The 18,011-nt window shown below is 41.0% G+C and overlaps 1 protein-coding gene across 1 annotated transcript; it reads left to right on the top strand.

Moving 5' to 3' along the window:
- The first annotated feature begins 12 nt into the window (after positions 1-12).
- Positions 13-10,873, top strand: plag1 (pleiomorphic adenoma gene 1). Its single transcript, XM_061874506.1, has 3 exons — positions 13-153; positions 823-1,134; positions 7,255-10,873. Exons 2-3 carry the CDS (start codon positions 887-889, stop codon positions 8,318-8,320), a joined length of 1,314 nt encoding a protein of 437 aa, XP_061730490.1. The 5' UTR covers positions 13-153; positions 823-886; the 3' UTR covers positions 8,321-10,873.
- The last annotated feature ends 7,138 nt before the right edge of the window (positions 10,874-18,011 follow it).

Genomic DNA, 18,011 nt, shown 5'->3' on the forward strand with positions numbered 1-18,011 from the left:
GCGCACACACAATGGCTGCTCTAAAGATAGGAAAGGAAACAAATTTCGGGCCCGTCGCGTCTAGCAAAAAATATGAGAAAAAAATTATTAAAAATTCTAAAAATAGTTGAAAGTCCAGAAAAACACAACAGAAAGGATGCCAAAGCGTCCAGGGTAAGTTTCATGTCAGTTTGATATACCGTTACTCATTTGTTGAATTAAAATATCGGGGTTATTCAAATTATGAGAAACGGGTGAGCTGAGGGGGGAAAAAGTTGGACACCGCGTACAAGTTATATTATTGTGGGGGAAAAAAGACGTCCACAACTAATTGTGTCAAAGTTGCTATGACTGTCACGGTGCCACAATCACCTATGTGCACTTTGTGGAAATATATATTAAAAAAAAAAGATCCGAATTAAGTTGATGCAAGTTGACCGCAGCCTGCTCAACTTGTCCTGTTTGAAAATAACAAACCTTTTCGCTTGCTGTCAATTTAGTTGACGTTTCGGTTTCACTTCACGTTTCTGATCGATTCAAATCATCTCGGAACGTCATTTTTTGGGATCCATCACAGCCTTGACACATCCTGACAGTTGCTATAAAAATGATAATAATAATGATCAAACAGCCAAATGTTGATGTGTTGGTGAGTTAATAGGCGCTTACTCCTTGTTTGATGACATTTCACCTTTTTCCACGACAACAAATCCCACGTTCACCACACAATTTGCCCATTTTCTTGTTCATTTTTGTGGTACGAGCACGAATTGACAAAGTGTATATGGTTTGCAATGGTTAGTGACAATATTACATGATGATGTTTTACATCCTGTCTCGCAGACTCTTGAGTCCTGCATGACGTCATCAACATGTCCATGTGCAACTAGCCTGCCTTAGGGGCGCCATGGCGTCAGGAACCCAGGTCCACTTGGACCAGGTCCTGGACAAGGCAAAGCCGGAGGCACCCATAGGGAGGCGCAGGCGAGCAGAAGGAAAACCCAAGAAGAATTTCCCCTGCGAAGACTGCGAGAAAGCTTTCAACAGTGTGGAGAAACTGAAGGTGCATTCCTACTCTCACACCGGAGAGAGACCATACTTCTGCTCCCAGCCTGGATGCACCAAGGCCTTTGTCTCCAAATACAAGCTGCTAAGGTATCTGCAAGCATCTGTGGATGGCAGCTGTACTTGTACTGATGTGTTTGGTAACACCTTAGAATGGGGAACATATTTACCATTAATTAGTTGCTTATTAACATGCAAATTAGGAACATATTGGCTCCCAAAGAGTAATTATTAAGTAGTTATTAAGGCCTGATTCTGCATGGCCTTATTATACAACCAGTAAGCCATTAACTAAGGCCCTGTTTACATTAAGCCGGGTAAGTGTCATGTCTTGTGATCATGTTTTGTTTAGTTATGTTCTGTTTTGTTTAGGACTCCTTTAGTTCCTGTTTGTGCACCTCCCTGAGTTTGTTTTGGTTGCCATGGTTGCAAACTATGTTCACCTGTCTCTGATTAGTGTTTGGCCGCTTACCTGCCACCCGAGCTCTAGTCAGAGGCATTATTTAAGCCAGCCATTGCCGGTGAATCGGCCTTGTGTCATCGTTCTTTTCATGCTGTCACGCCCCTACAAAGAGCTTCCCCCCGGAAGATATTTGGCGTGACAGCCCCTCTAATGCCTGAAGGACCCCAATGAGGGTGGAAGGACCTTAGAACAGTCCACAAAGCTGCCTGTTTTAAAAACATTATAATTGGCTCATTGTCATTGGTGAAAAATAACGGTGAGGAAAAAATATTAGCATTCCAGCATGCTAACTTTTCAAGCTATTTTTGCTTCGCTAATTTTGCAGCTGTAACCCTTAAGAGTCATATAACTTGGTATTATCACCCCCTCATTGGGGGCCTTCAGGCATTAGAGGGGCTGTCACGCCAAATGTCTTTGAACAGACATCTCTCTGTTCATGCTAGTTTTTTTCTCCTCATAGTTCATGTTGCTCGTTTCACGTCACAGTAAGTGTTTTTTTGGTTTCATGTCCATAGTCTGTCTAAGTTAGTTTTTGTTTCCCTATGCTAAGTTTGTGTCTCCGCCTTGTGCACGCCTTGTTAGTGTTAAAATTAAATCATGTTTTCACCTTCACGCCATGTCCCGAGTAGTCCGTCTGCCTTCCTGGGAGAACGACCCCTTAGCAAGCTGCGACAACCCCATCTTGACAGAATACACTTACTGTGACGCGAAACGGGCAGCATGAACTATGAGGTGAAAAAAACTAGCATGAAAAGAACAATGATGCAAGGCCGACTGACCAGTAATGGCAGGCTTAAATCATGCCTCTGATTAGTGCTTGGGTAGCAGGTGAGCTCCCGAACACTAATCAGAAACATAATTTGCAACCATGGCAACCAAAACAAACTCAGGGAGGTGCACAAACAGGAACTAAAATAGACCGAACATAAATAAACAAAACATGATCACAAAACATGACAATAAGGTCATCCAAGGTAAATCACACCTAACCTTATCTGTGTCCACACACAACAATTCCACCGTTTAAAATCCCCGCCCCCCTCCGTCCGCCGGAGCAACGCGACCTAGAACGCATGCGCGGAAAATGCAAACGTCATAGCATTGTCACCTCCAGTGTAGCTTTGTATGCAAGTTTTTAAATGTAACTTATCCGAACAATATCCAGTGTTGTGGTATTTCAATTAACTAGAATCCAGTGTGCGGAGGGGCCCTATTGTAGTGAATCACACCTGAGCCATCATAAATTAATCAAATCTTTATTAGATACGTCAACAATGTCATAAAGAACATTTTACAACAATCAATCTTGGGACCTAGATATCTGGTCAGGACACTTTCTCGTATGCTTTCATCTTCTTTGTCCATTTCTTTTTGGTGATTTCATATACAATGGACCGAGACGTCGAGTCCATGACAAACATGGCGGACAATAACTGATACAGACTGCTTTGCCAGTCCAAATGCATTCGCCGTTTTCCGTAGTCTTCCGTCGACGGCCAGGTAATACAAAGCACACGCTAACTTTTTTATCACATCCACTGGAGTTCGCATTCTTATTGTCTCTCCTTCAACAAATGGACAAAGGTTTTTGCTAAGTAGCATCACAGCTTACCCGGACATTGGAAAGTTCTCTTGCCGTCTGTGAAGTGTTGTATCCCAAATAGCTGAAATCGCTTTCTCTTATGGTATTCATGTGTGATTTCCACAAGCGTCTGTACATGTAGAACAGACCTGGGCAAATTAAGGCCTGGGGGCCACATCCGGCCCGTTAAGCTTTTTGATCTGACCCGCCGGACATTCCCAAATACATTTTTTAGATCTTTAGGATGGAAAGTATAGCTGCGATTATGATTTGCAGTGATGTTTTCTAATGACCGGAAGTCTTGAACTATACAAAGTATTTAAGGATAGGATAGGATAGGATAGGATAGGATAGGTTTTATTGTGATTGCACAAGTACAACGAAACTTTGTTTTCTGCACAAACCTGTTCAAGATTAGACAAACAAACAGTGTACAGGGCTACAGAACAAGAATGCTGATGGGTCGCCATAAGGCGCCTCGGAAAAGATGGGAAAAAGGTCAACGTTGGGGAAGGATGAGTAAAAAAATACAATCTAGACTGGGCTCCTAAGGGGGCCCAGTCTGGAGTGGGAAAATCCTCTATAGCAAAGCACATATACATATTACAACATACATCTTGAGATATCTAGCAACAGAGAGGGTCGCCAGGCACGCAGCACTGCTTCTTCTCCCAAGAGTCCGTCGTGTGTCCAGCAACAACCGCTTCGTCACGACAGCAGGCTACCCCAAACCCAAGATCTTGTCAATTTTGTTGAGACCAGTTAAATAGTTCCAATGTTTAGATTTGGAGAGCAGTGCAAAAAGAGGCAACAAGAAAGTTAAGACAAGACAAAAAAGAAGCAAGCAGGAGAGATAAGGGAGAGGAAAGGGGAACGTCCACCCTCGATGAGTGCCAGAGAGAAAATGGTTCGAATCTGTGCTTTTGCATGATGTACTAGTTACTATGGTCATATAATTGGTTACTATGGTCAACTAATTAGTTACTATGGTAAGTCGGCTTCACGGTGGCAGAGGGGTTAGTGCGTCTGCCTCACAATACGAAGGTCCTGCAGTCATGGGTTCAAATCCAGGCTCGGGATCTTCCTGTGTGGAGTTTGCATGTCCTACCCGTGAATGCGTGGGTTCCCTCCGGGTACTCCGGCTTCCTCCCACTTCCAAAGACATGCACCTGGGGATAGGTTGATTGGCAACACTAAATTGTCCCTAGTGTGTGAATGTGAGTGTGAATGTTGTCCGTCTATCTGTGTTGGCCCTGCGATGAGGTGGCGACTTGTCCAGGGTGTACCCCGCCTTCTGCCCGATTGTAGCTGAGATAGGCGCCAGCGCCCCCAGCGACCCCAAAAGGGAATAAGTGGTAGAAAATGGATGAAATGGTAATGTAAGTCACAGCAGCTCAGACGAGGCACCAAGCAGTGTGGGCGGGGAGCGTTTCCACAGAAAGTTTCCAGAGCCTGAAATGGGGGTGTCAGGGACAGACAGGGAAGTAGATTTTTACAAGAAAGTTCTAAAGCTTAGTAATAAAACAGATGTATCAGATTGTAGGTTGTTTTTTTTTTACCCTTCGCATTCATATTTTGCTGTTTACTTGCTTCGAAAATATGTGCGACTCCGAACGGGACAAGCGGTACAAAATGGATGGATGGATGGATGGATGGAGAAGGGGTGTAACGTTCATATACTGTCACTATTCAGTGTTTTTTTTTCCTGCATAGTTAATATCGTAAATCCCACATTATTGTCATGTACATTCTGTGTGTCTCCTTCAGTAGAACATTTTTAATTCAATTCCGTTTTTTAAGGCGGTCTGTTTTTAGCGTTCAATCAGACATTATTGTGAGGTTTTGTACTAGTGTTCCTAAAGATAAATATACCGGCCCCCAGACACATTTGATTCTCTTAATTTGGCCCCCTGAGTCAAAATAATTGCCCAGGCCTGATGTAGAAGGAGAAACACGGGCATTTCTGGATGACTTGTCTTCATATTTCCAGCGGTTAGCTCCGAGCTTTATTATGAAGCTGGCTGTGGTGCGTTCTTTCTGACATCACTTCCTGTGTGGGCGAGGTCTTTCTGGCGTCACTTCCTCTCCGAACTCACTCTGTAAACAATTAACGAGTCTATACAAAACTAGGAGGCGGAGATTCAAGAATTTTATGGCTGACTTACAGTTGTAAAATTTGTCTGAGGAGGGGAACCTTACACGATGGTTTATTGTGGCTGAAATGGGGCTTAGGCTAAATAATTATTTGTTTGAGGGGTTAACGACTTAGTGTAGACATGGCCTAAGTGTCTTTCCTCAATAAGGTTAGGGTTAGGTTTAGGGTACTTAGAATATGTTCCCTTAGTGTCCAAATACCTCTAAATTAAGTCTTTGTTACTTAGAATATGTCCCCCTAGTGTCCAAATAACTCTAAATTAAGTCTTTGTTACTTAGAATATGTTCCCTTGGTGTCCAAATAACTCTAAATTAAGTCTTTGTTACTTAGAATATGTTCCCCTGGTGTCCAAATAACTCTAAATTAAGACTTTGTTGCTTAGAATATGTTCCCCTGGTGTCCAAATAACTCTAAATTAAGTCTTTGTTACTTAGAATATGTTCCCCTAGTGTCCAAATAACTCTAAATTATTTTTATTACTTAAAATATATTCTCCTGGTGTCCAAATAACTCTAAATTAAGTCTTTGTTACTTAGAATATGTTCCCCTAGTGTCCAAATAACTCTAAATTATTTTTTTATTACTTAAAATATGTTCCCCTGGTGTCCAAATAACTCTAAATTAAGTCTTTGTTACTTAGAATATGTTCCCCTAGTGTCCAAATAACTCTAAATTATTTTTTATTACTTAGAATATGTTCCCTTGGTGTCCAAATAACTCTAAATTAAGTCTTTGTTACTTAGAATATGTTCCCCTAGTGTCCAAATAACTCCAAATTAGGTCTTTGTTACCTAGAATATGTTCCCCAATGTCCAAATAACTCTAAATTAAGTCTTTGTTACCTAGAATATGTTCCCCTGGTGTCAAAATAACTCTAAATTAAGTCTTTGTTACCTAGAATATGTTCCCCTGGTGTCCAAATAACTCTAAATTAAGTATTTGTTACCTGGAATATGTTCCCCTAGTGTCCAAATAACTCTAAATTAAGTCTTTGTTACCTAGAATATGTTCCCATATGTCCAAATAACTCTAAAATAAGTATTTGTTACCTAGAATATGTTCCCATAGTGTCCAAATAACTCTAAATTAAGTCTTTGTAACTTAGAATATGTTACCCTAGTGTCCAAATAACTCTAAATTAAGTCTTTGTTACGTAGAATATTTTCCCCTAGTGTCCAAATTTGTTACCTAGAATATGTTCCCCTGGTGTCCAAATAACTCTAAATTAAGTCTTTGTTACCTAGAATATGTTCCCCTAGTGTGCAAATAACTCTAAATTAAGTCTTTGTTACTTAGAATATGTTCCCCTAGTGTGCAAATAACTCTAAATTAAGTCTTTGTTACTTAGAATATGTTCCCCTATGTCCAAATAACTCTAAATTAAGTCTTTGTCACCTAGAATGTTTCCCAAGTGTCCAAATAACTCTAAATTAAGTCTTTGTTACCTAGATTATGTTCCCCTATGTCCAAATAACTCTAAATTAAGTCTTTGTTACCTGGAATATGTTCCCCTATGTCCAAATAACTCTAAATTAAGTCTTTGTTACCTAAAATATGTTCCCCTATGTCCAAATAACTCTAAATTAAGTCTTTGTTACCTAGAATATGTTCCCCTATGTCCAAATAACTCTAAATTAAGTCTTTGTTACCTAGAATATGTTCCCCTATGTCCAAATAACTCTAAATTAAGTCTTTGTTACTTAGAATATGTCCCCCTGGTGTCCAAATAACTCTAAATTAAGTCTTTGTTACTTAGAATATTTTCCCCTAGTGTCCAAATACCTCTAAATTAAGTTTTTGTTACTTAGAATATGTTCCCCAAGTGTCCAAATAACTCAAAATTATGTCTTTGTTACCTAGAATATGTTCCCCAAGTGTCCAAATAACTCTAAATTAAGTCTTTGGTACTTAGAATATATTCCCCATACTAAAGTGTTACCATGTGTTTTGTTGACTTGCCGTAAAAAACAAAAACATATCCCAATCATAGAATGTGTCTTATTTCCCAAGGCACATGGCAACTCACTCGCCAGAAAAAAGCCACAAGTGTTCATACTGTGAAAAAATGTTTCACCGCAAGGATCACTTAAAGAATCACCTTCACACCCACGACCCGTACAAAGAAGCCTTTACATGTGAGGAGTGCGGTAAGAACTACAACACCAAGCTGGGCTTCAAGCGCCACCTCGCCCTCCACGCAGCCAACAGCGGCGACCTCACCTGCCAGGTGTGTCTGCAGACGTTCCCCAGCACCGCGGTGCTCCTGGAACACCTCCGAACCCACGCCGGCAAGTCCGCCGGTGCCACGAAGGAGAAAAAGCACCACTGCGATCATTGCGAGCGGAAATTTTACACCCGTAAAGACGTGCGGCGCCACATGGTGGTCCACACGGGACGCAAAGACTTCCTGTGTCAATACTGCGCGCAGCGCTTTGGCAGGAAGGACCACCTGACCCGGCATGTGAAGAAGAGTCACGCTCAAGAACTGTTGCGAGTGAAAAGTGAGCCAGCTGATTTGGCGCAGCCTCCGGCCTTTGAGTCCATGGCTGAGCCCCCAGACATGTTGACGACAATGCCGCATCAGCACATTTACACCACCGCCCTCCTGGATCCAGAGCCCCTCCCGAACGCCGCGTTAAATAAATACCCATTAGGCTCCAACATGACCTCATACGCTGTCTCCTCACAGGGATGGGAGCAGAACCAAAAGGGAGAACTGGAGAGCTACCTAATGGCGCTACAAACTAGCACGCCTTCGTCGTCCTCCGCAAGCCAATATCAACTTTCTACCTGCAAACTGGAGATGGATTCACACGCCGCCATGATGGAAGAAGCGAGGCAGGATTCGCACAGGATTCCGACATCTACGCCGACGTGTGACTCGATGGCCTCGCCCTCGTCGCTGATGGACTTCTCCCAGCTTTTCAATTTTCTGCCGCTAAATGGACCTCCGTACATTCAGACAGGGGGCAGTGCAGAGCAGCACACGCTCCACCAAGACAACACACCTTTGCTCCTGCTCCCACAATCTTCCAAAACAACCACGCTGCCACGCTTCCATCAGGCTTTTCAGTGATCCAGTAAGTTTGACGCATTCATATATACCTAAAGTACATCAACATACACGGTAAACGTACTTTACATACAAGCATTCATACATACAGTACTGAACATACATATTAGGGGTGTAACGATTGGGCCTGGACTTTGGTGCGGTTTGTTTTCCCGTGGTGCAAATCGACTGGACCGGACATGGTGTGAAGGCAATGACATCTTTTATTATTAACTCGAAAATATTACAAAAAAACAAAGGGTATAAACAAAAGGCGCTCTCAGTGGAGGTACTAAACTTGGCTATGAAAACAAAACTATTACTACAACGTAAACTATGGACATAAAACAAAAATTGCAAACTGTGGCATGAATAACAAAAAATTACTTGGAACGAGAAAGGGGGCATGGATCATCGGCATGGATGACAAGGGTGTAGAGAGGGTGATGTCGCCAGCCTGACTGCCTGGCAACTACAGGCTTAAATTATGGTGCAGTGATTGACAAGTGTGTGAGTCCAAACAAATCAAGTGCGTGAGTTGTGAACACATAACAGGTGAAACTAATGAGTTTAGGGACGGCGTGGCGTTTAGGGACGGCGTGGTGCAGTTGGGAGAGTGGCCGTGCGCAACCCAAGGGTCCCTGGTTCAATCCCCACGTAGTACAAACCTCGTCACGTCCGTTGTGTCCTGAGCAAGACCTTTCACCCTTGCTCCTGATGGGTGCTGGTTAGCGCCTTGCATGGCAGCCCCCTCCATCAATGTGTGAATGTGTGTGTGCATGCGGCACCGCTGCTGCCCTCTGCTCCCTTCACTTCCCAGGGGGTGATCAAGGGGATGGGTCAAATGCAGAGGAGAAATTTCACCACACCTAGTGTGTGTGTGACAATCATTGGTACTTTAACTTTAATGTGGAAGCAGTGTCAAAGCGCTTTGAGTACCTTGAAGGTAGAAAAGCGCTATACAAGTACAGCCCATTTACCCTTTACCATTTAGTTGTCCATAGGCTATATCATCCCTACACGCCTGTTTTGCAGGTTTCCACGCTCGACAGGGGATTTAAAAAAATTCCCTGACGAGGGTCTCATATCATCCCTACTATATATATATATATATATATATATATATATATATATATATTTATATATATAAATTGTGATTTAGAAGTAGCTATATAACTGATGATGTATTTTAGCCGCTAGCTAGCCATATCTTAAAGCACCTCCTCCTGAGGGCGTTTCAGTTTTATAACTTCACCTTTATGGTTAGTTTTTAAGCCAAAATGCATCCGTTCTCCCTTTTCTGTCTATACACTGCTTCCGCTTGTAAGTACTCCGTGATTGTGCGCTGCCAAACATGCTCGTCTATTCGTAAACCAGCAATGGAGACAACGTGACGACGACGGGGAGCAGGGGGAGGGATGACCGGTACTTTTTAGAGGCGGTATAGTACCGAATATGATTCATTAGTATCGCGGTACTATACTAGTACCGGTATACCACATAACCCTAGTGGGTTGCACTTTATTTTTTTTATTGATATTGTATAATTTCTCTGTTGGACAACTAAAGCAGTAGTAGCAGGTACATCTACTATTAAAATGCCAGTTACTGTACTATTATTAAACATTTCTTGAATACAGAGCAGAAAAGGTTTCCTCTTGTTATTTCAACCTAAAGTGTTGGTTGCACTTTAGTTGTTGTTTACCTGCTTGTTTGTATCCATAATTCATTCATGTCTAATTCCCTTACAAGAAATAACGATAATAAAGGAAACTATATATGTTGTGTCCAGTATCCAGTATTTATTCCACAGTTACTCTGGTTGAATTTTTGGCTAAAAAGTTACTGAATCAATTTCAACTCACTGAATAGTTTCGGATTGTATCATTCTAAATAAACTTAGAATCTGATTGGAAATGATTAGAATTGATCGTTATAACATATCGTTACACCTCCTAATATATTTGTAAACATACATGCATGCATGTGTATACATACATGCATATGTATACATACATATGTACTCACATGTATGCAAGCATACATACATGCATGCATACACACACATGCACAGACATGCGCACACACAAACAGAGAACATGCAAACACTACACAAATATGTCCAGACAGAGATTAAATTTAAATGTAGTATTTGTTGACTGTGTAACCAACATGCTTACTGCTAGCCTCAGCACATATATGTGCTATCAATTAAATGCTTGATTCAGTTCAAAGTGCTTTTCTTCTGAAAGGATTGACATGTCTTTTGATTGCTTCTTTTTTTTTCCATTGGTTTCTTCATCGATCGCTTTGGCGAGCAAGCATGAAGACATTTCTTTTAACTTTTTAAAAGAAATGAATTCATTTGAAACATTTCCTCTTTCACAGCATTATGTTATTAAGGTTTGTGGTTTCACAGTTTAGCACTTTTTGTAAATTAATTGCCTTTATATCTTTACAGATTTATAGAATATAATTAGGATAACATGTACATTTTCTGTTTTTTTTTCCTAAGAAAGTATACTTTTGCTTCACTTGCACATGTTGTGTATCATATTAAAGCTAATTAAAAAACAACCTTCAGCCGATTTATGTTTTTTTTAGTTATATCTTTGTATGTCTGCTTCTCAAATAACATTATTTCTCACATGTTAGCATCTTATATTCATCAAATAGTTATTCCCTTGGATCTGAAATGTAAAAAAAAACACATACATTTTTCTTTCTGGCCAATCATTCTGGGGGGAAAAAATTACTGTACATTTTGTATGTGTAAAACTACACAAACTAAACTATGTATTAGATGTATTATACGCTATTTGTGTGACGACACAGAGAAACAAAAAACAAAGATTAACAATGTGCCTCACACACTGATAATTCCAACAACGTCCTTCAGGAATAATGTTTCCGGTACTTTATCTACCACCCACATGTAAAGAAAAGTTATACTTCATACTTTTACTTCTTGTGAGTGTAGAAGGAAGTCCGGTTGAGCAGATAGTTTGAAACATCCCTTGTGGTGATTTTCAATGTCTAACTCTTGTAAAAACTATTTTTTCCATGACGTTCACATCTTTTTTCATGATATCTGCTTTGTTTAATGACCTCTGAACCAGAGGCTTCCAACCTTTTATTGTGAGAGCTACTTTTAACAAAATGAAAATGGCTAAAAAACGTTGACTCATTTTTGTAGAAAAAACAAAAATCCATTGCCTATTTCGACTTGTCCAGGGTGTACTCCACCTTCCGTCCGATTGTAGCTGAGATAGGCACCAGCGCCCCCCGCAAACCCAAAGGGAATAAGCGGTAGGAAATGGATGGATGGGCATTGCCTATTTCTTCAACCTGTTAGAGACTCTACCTGCATTATTGTGTTGAATAGACAGAGATCGGCTTTTCTGGAAGTTTTCACAAGCATTTTTTTAAAACAACACCACAGTGTTGGTCTCACTCCCGCAAAGTCTTCGATTTTGTACGTAAGCGGGTGCCTCTGCGAGCAACCTTCTGCAAAAGTGGGCCCGATCAAAAATTCTTCACTCTCTTTGTAGTAAAAGAGCTGACTGGTCCAAGGGGTCAAAGAGTCTGTGGTTTTGTGAGGGGGGAGGAGAGCCCAAGGAAAAAGAAGCAACGAGAGTTCACAAGAATGTGTGTCAGTCCAAGGCTATTGCTGTGGTGAATTTGTGTCAAAAGGATGTGTAGTGGTTATCATACTTGCCAACCTTGAGACCTCCGATTTCGGGAGGTGGGGGATGGAGGTCATGGGGCGGAGGCGTGGTTTGGGGCGTGGTTTGGGCGGCGGCGCAGTTAAGAGGGGAGGACTATATTTACAGCCAATTCACCAACTCGAGTATTTCATATATATTTCATATATATATATATATATATATATCCATATATATATCCATATATATATATATTTTTTTTTTGTATGAAATACTTGACTTTCATTGAATTCTAGCTATGTATATTTATTTTATTATATATATAAATAAAAGAAATAGTTGAATTTCAGACGGCACCTATCAAATACACAGTAATAAAAACATAGTTGTTCTACTAACTGTACTGTGTTTGATGCTTATTAAAAAAACAACAACAACACTTACCTTTCACTATTTGAGTAACGTCACTTCCGAGTTTCCAGAAGATGGCGCCAGTATGTGCTTTGGCCTGGCGTGTCTCGCTGTCAGCTCTGTTCGTTTTTGTGTTGTTTGCGTCTATTTTCATCTCTGTCGTCCTCTCCCCCGCCACCTGCGGGCTGTGTGTCGGGCCCCACCTGGATTAGCTGCGCCCTTGGACGTGCTAGCCCCCGCCACGTTCGGTCTTGTGAACGCAAGATCTTTGACAAACAAAACGTTTATCCTGAAGGATTTCTTCACTTCCCGCAGACTTCCTCTGTGTGACGGACACATGGCTGAGAGCCGGTGAGTCCGCCCCTCTTAATGAACTTCTGCCTCCGGAGTGTTCATACTTTAATTCTCCGCGGTCGTCCGGTCAAAAAACAGGAGGATTAGCAGTCGTTTTTAAAAATGACTTTAAATGCCGTCAGATCCGCCTGCAATCCTCTTTTTCAAGCTTCGAACTGTGCATGTTTGAGCTGGAGGGGGCGTGGCTTCCAGCTCGGGCTGAATTTTGGTAGATTTTCGGGAGAAAATTTCTTCCGGGAGGTTTTCGGGAGAGGCGCTGAATTTCGGGAGTCTCCCGGAAAATCCGGGAGGGTTGGAAAATATGGTGGTTATTCATCCATCCATCAATTTTCTTCCGCTAATTTGAGGTCGGGTCGCGGTGGCAGCAGCCTAAGCAGTGAAATGAAGTGAATTATATTTATATAGCGCTTTTCTCTAGTGACTCAAAGCGCTTTTACACAGTGAAACCCAGTATCTAAGTTACATTTAAACCTGGGTGGGTGGTACTGGGAGCAGGTGGGTAAAGTGTCTTGCCCAAGGACACAACAGCAGTGACTGGGATGGCGGAAGCGGGAATCGAACCTGGAACCCTCAAGTTGCTGGCACGGCCACTCTACCAATCAAGCTATGCCTAAAATAGGCCTAACGACGCCAATGCTGCATTCCCTCAGCCCCCGGCTTCTGAAGCGTATTATTCATCGTCTTTGTATCCGAGCTAAAGAATAACAGGTTCTGAAACATTATTTTTCCCCCAAATTAAACAATGCTGGCTCTCGCAAAGCCTGCTTGATTAGCATTGTTGTTGGTAGAAAAAGAGATCTGTGGTTCCTAACCGGCGGAGGAAACTCATTTCGGCCGCTTGCACCCGTGATCTTGTTGTTTCAGTAAAAGTTCTCTAACTTTTCACTCTGTCCTTATCCAATATGTCGGCTGTACTGTTTTCTGTTTTGGATTTCACAGCGTCGCTCTCATCAGCGTCACAGATTGATTTCGATGTAAGCGGTTGAAGTAGCACGTCATTCAAGATAACAGACAAGTGGTTTCTCCAATCAAATACAACAATTTTTTTTTACAAGGCCCCGCTTTCTGAAATACATCTCTGTGGGGGTGGCCTGCAGACCTGCAGCAAAGCGTGGTGTGCCAGGACCGGCTGCAAGATCAGCGACCGGTGCGTAGATGGCCCCCTTGGGCCTGCGTGTCTGATCACCTGTCGCTCTGTTAAAAGGCAGCAGCTGGGGAGGAGAGGAGAGTTGGTGTTGGAGCACGAGCGAGAGCGAGGCTGACATAAAAAGGAGAATTGCTGTGAAGGGCACTCTCAGCATCGCAGTGTGGAGTAAAAAGTCGCCCAGATGATGGTGAGCCTTCAGATATCCTCATCAGCAGATGCAGAACGAGGGCTCGCTCCTTTAATGCACACCATCTTGTTGACTCCCTCCCCTCAGGCAGGAGACTTTGGAGCATCCAGAGTAGGACCACTTGACTGAAGAACAGCTTCTTTCCAGAAGCTGCTAGACTGCTGAATTCCGATGCTCTGTAGCAAAAGAGTTGTGTGAAAACAGAGCAGTTGTCTGAAAAAAGAAGATTATGAATCGCACGCTTCAAGCGGTATAGCTCGGTTGGTAGAGCGGCCGTGCCAGCAACTTGAGGGTTGCAGGTTCAATCCCCGCTTCCGCCGTCCTAGTCACTGCTTTTGTGTCCTTGGGCAAGACACTTTACCCACCTGCTCCCAGTGCCACCCACACTGGTTTAAATATAAAAAAAATAGATATTGGGTTTCACTATGTAAAGCGCTTTGAGTCACTAGAGAAAAAGCGCTATATAAATATAATTCACTTTAAGCTGAATTTTGATGTAAAGAATGTTTGTAACATCTCAAATAGTTCAATTAATTTTGTATCTGATACGATGTGTAATTATGTGGACTACATTTTCACCTGCTTTTGTTATGCTGTTTTATATTTGTTATTATTTCTCCTTTTTCGACTGTTCATTTCTGTTCCAGCGCTCCCTTTGTTGCCATGGACACTGATCTTTTGCACCTTCCTCTGATTAGTGGTCGGGATGCTCACCTGCTCCTGATCCCTAATCAGAGAGCTATTTTTACCTGCCTCGCGGTCCACTCAGCCTGACAGTCTTGTTCGCTGTATGCGACTGTTTATGTTTGCTTTGTGTGACAATAAATGGCCATCTTACCTGCTCGCTGCTTCCTACCGTCTTTTCTGCATCTTGGGGATGCTACTCGTTTGTAAAAGCTTTTTTTGGATCGTTTGCAAAATGATTGATGATAAATAAGGACTGGTCATTGCTTTTATATGGAAAGTCTTAACATGTTTATCACGAAAGAACTACTAACTAAAAGTAACTGTTTGTACTGTACATTGCACACAAAAATACTCAAATTTTTTTCCCGAAACCTGGAAGTTGACGATATCTGCAACCTAAAATAGTTGGATCAAATTAGATTCACAAATCAGTTCATATATTGAATACTTTTTTGATTAATCTGTAGATTTACAATTATTTTTGCATATTAAAATCTTTTAGTGTAATGGTGCAACTTATTTTATGAACTGATTACACAAATAATTTTCTTGTATGGAGAAACCTTGAATGCATGTTTTTTTGTCAGGGAGAGAAAGGTAAATTACTGAAACGAACGTTTTACTTGGTAGTCTCACGAGTCCACATTTCAAATTATTTTGGAAAGTGTGGACGTCGTGAATGCGTGGGTTCCCTCCGGGTACTCCGGCTTCCTCCCACTTCCAAAGACATGCACCTGGGGATAGGTTGATTGGCAACACTAAATTGTCCCTAGTGTGTGAATGTGAGTGTGAATGTTGTCTGTCTATCTGTGTTGGCCCTGTGATGAGGTGGCGACTTGTCCAGGGTGTACCCCGCCTTCCACCCGAACGTAGCTGAGATAGGCGCCAGCGCCCCCCGCGTCCCCAAAAGGGAATAAGCGGTAGAAATGGACGTCGTGTCCTCCCGACCAAAGGGTAAAATAAAACTGTTACTGTTATTGTAACTGTTACTGGATTGTTATAGGCGTAAAGTTCAAAAGCCAGCATCTGTGATGGTATGGGGGTGTATCCGTGCCCAAGACATGGGTAACTTACACATTTGTGAAGGCACCATGAATGCTGAAAGGTACATATAGGTTTTGGAGCAAGATATGTTGCCATCCAAATAATGTATTTTTCATGTACTGCTTATTTCAGCAGGACAATGCCAAGCCTCATTCTGCACGTGTTACAACAGCGTGGCTTCTGAGTAAAAGAATGCGGGCACTAGACTGGCCTGTCAGTAGTCCAGATCTGTCTCCCATTGAAAATGTGTGGCGTATTATGAAGCCAAAAATATAATAACAGAGACCCCGGACAGTTGAACAACTTAAGCTGAACATCAAGCAAGAATGGGAAAGATTTCCACATGAAAAGCTTCGAAAATTGGTCTCCTCAGTTCCCAAATGTTTACTGAGTGTTGTTAAAGGGAAATGCCATGTAACACTGTGGTAAATATGCCCCTGTGCCAACTTTTTTTGCAATGTGTTTGTCAGGCTTGCCACTGACAGTTTGTTTGTGTTTTAGTTTTTCCTCTGTGTGTTTGGTATTTCCTGTCCTTAGTTCCTGTCAGCACTCTTATTTTGGTTCAGCTTCCTGTTTGTCTCCCTGTGTGCTCTTTTTCCTCAGCTGCGGCTGATTGGCACCTGGCCACACCCGGTGTCAATCAGTCCACTCCTATTTTACCTGGTTTGTTACTCCAGTCAGTGCTGGATTATTGATTTGTCTATGTCACTTCTTGTCGCTCTTGTCATGTATTATCGCTCCTGTCGTGTCGTACCTTGTCGTGTCTTTGCAGCGTAGCGGTAAGCTATATTCGTTTGATGTTTGTAGCTTACTGTTTTTTTGTTCCCTGCTTCCAGTTTGTTCTTTCATTTTACAAGTACGATTTCTGTTTCTTGCTAGATACCTGTTAGCTTCCACGCTAGGCCTTTTGTTTGTTATCCACCCACATGCGCGCTTTTGGTTTGAACCTTTTGTTTGTTTTTGTCTTGATATTTAAATTAAATCATCTTTTCATGCAAAATGCCTCTCTCCTTCTCTACTTCTTGGGGTTATACACAAACTAACTCTGACAGTGTTGCTGCCATTAAATTCCAAGGTACTGATTATTTGCCAAAAAAAAAAAAAAAAAGTTTCTCAGTTCGAACATTAAATATCTTGTCTTTGCAGTCTTATTCAAATGAATATAAGTTGAAAAGGATTTGCAAATCATTGCATTCTGTTTTTATTTACCATTTACACAACGTGCCAACTTCACTGGTTTTGGGTTTTGTACTAGAATGGTTTTATGAGCATTACATATATCAAAATAAAGGACCGACTGTACTGTTTACTTGTTGAAATACCTTTACTAATAGTAATATTAATAATAACAAATTAAATGTCAAAGTATTTCTCTAACGTAAAAATAGCAATAATTTACCCAATTATTTTTTTTAAGGAAAGTTCACAAGAAAACACTTTTCTTAAAAGGTTTTTACAGGTCCAAAATTTCCAAATAACTGTAAAAAACAAAACAAAAAAAAAACAGTCGCTGAAGATTTGTCATTGTTGCCACTTGTGTCAGCTTTTTTGAAACATGTAGCACGCATCAAATTCAAAATGAGCTAATATTTGCAAAAAATAACAAATGTTTTTCAGTTTGAACGTTATATCTTGTCTTTACAGTCTATTCAATTGAATATATGTTGAAAATGATTGGCAAATTATTGTATTCTGTTTTTATTTACCATTTACACAACGTGCCAACTTCACTGGTTTTGGGGGTTGTATTCATATTAGACATTAGCATGCTAATATAGTTAATAAATTCCTTCAAATTCTAGCTTTTTAGCAAATTTTGCTGGTATTTTATTCTGTTAGTTCACACTTGTTAACTGTTACAGGCATGTGACTTGAATTTAATGAAAAAGACATAAAATAAGCCAGGGGTCATTTTTAATGGAAAACCGTAGTTTTTACCACTGAATTATCAAAAAACGTACTTATTACAGGAAAACCGTAGTTGTAGGCAGATATGGCAAAGAGACGGATCAAGATTTTAATACACATTGTAGGTTGGAAAAAACGGAATTTTTTTTTAAATATTTTTGCAGCGATAAAACATTCGGATTTCTGAATCTAGACGGAATATTCAGATGCCTGCTGCTAGAATTTGAGCATGCTATTTTATTTTTACACATTTTGCAGCTATATACCAGTCATACAACATTTACAATATAAAAACAACATTTACAATATAAA

The sequence above is a fragment of the Nerophis ophidion genome, linkage group LG16 (genome assembly GCF_033978795.1).
Source record: "Nerophis ophidion isolate RoL-2023_Sa linkage group LG16, RoL_Noph_v1.0, whole genome shotgun sequence".
NCBI lineage: Eukaryota > Metazoa > Chordata > Actinopteri > Syngnathiformes > Syngnathidae > Nerophis > Nerophis ophidion.

Coding starts and splice junctions, on each gene's coding strand:
- plag1 (XM_061874506.1), top strand. CDS start 887: ATGGCGTCAGGAACCCAGGTCCACTTGGACCAGGTCCTGGACAAGGCA. Junction 1,135..7,254: donor TCCAAATACAAGCTGCTAAG/GTATCTGCAAGC, acceptor TTATTTCCCAAG/GCACATGGCAACTCACTCGC.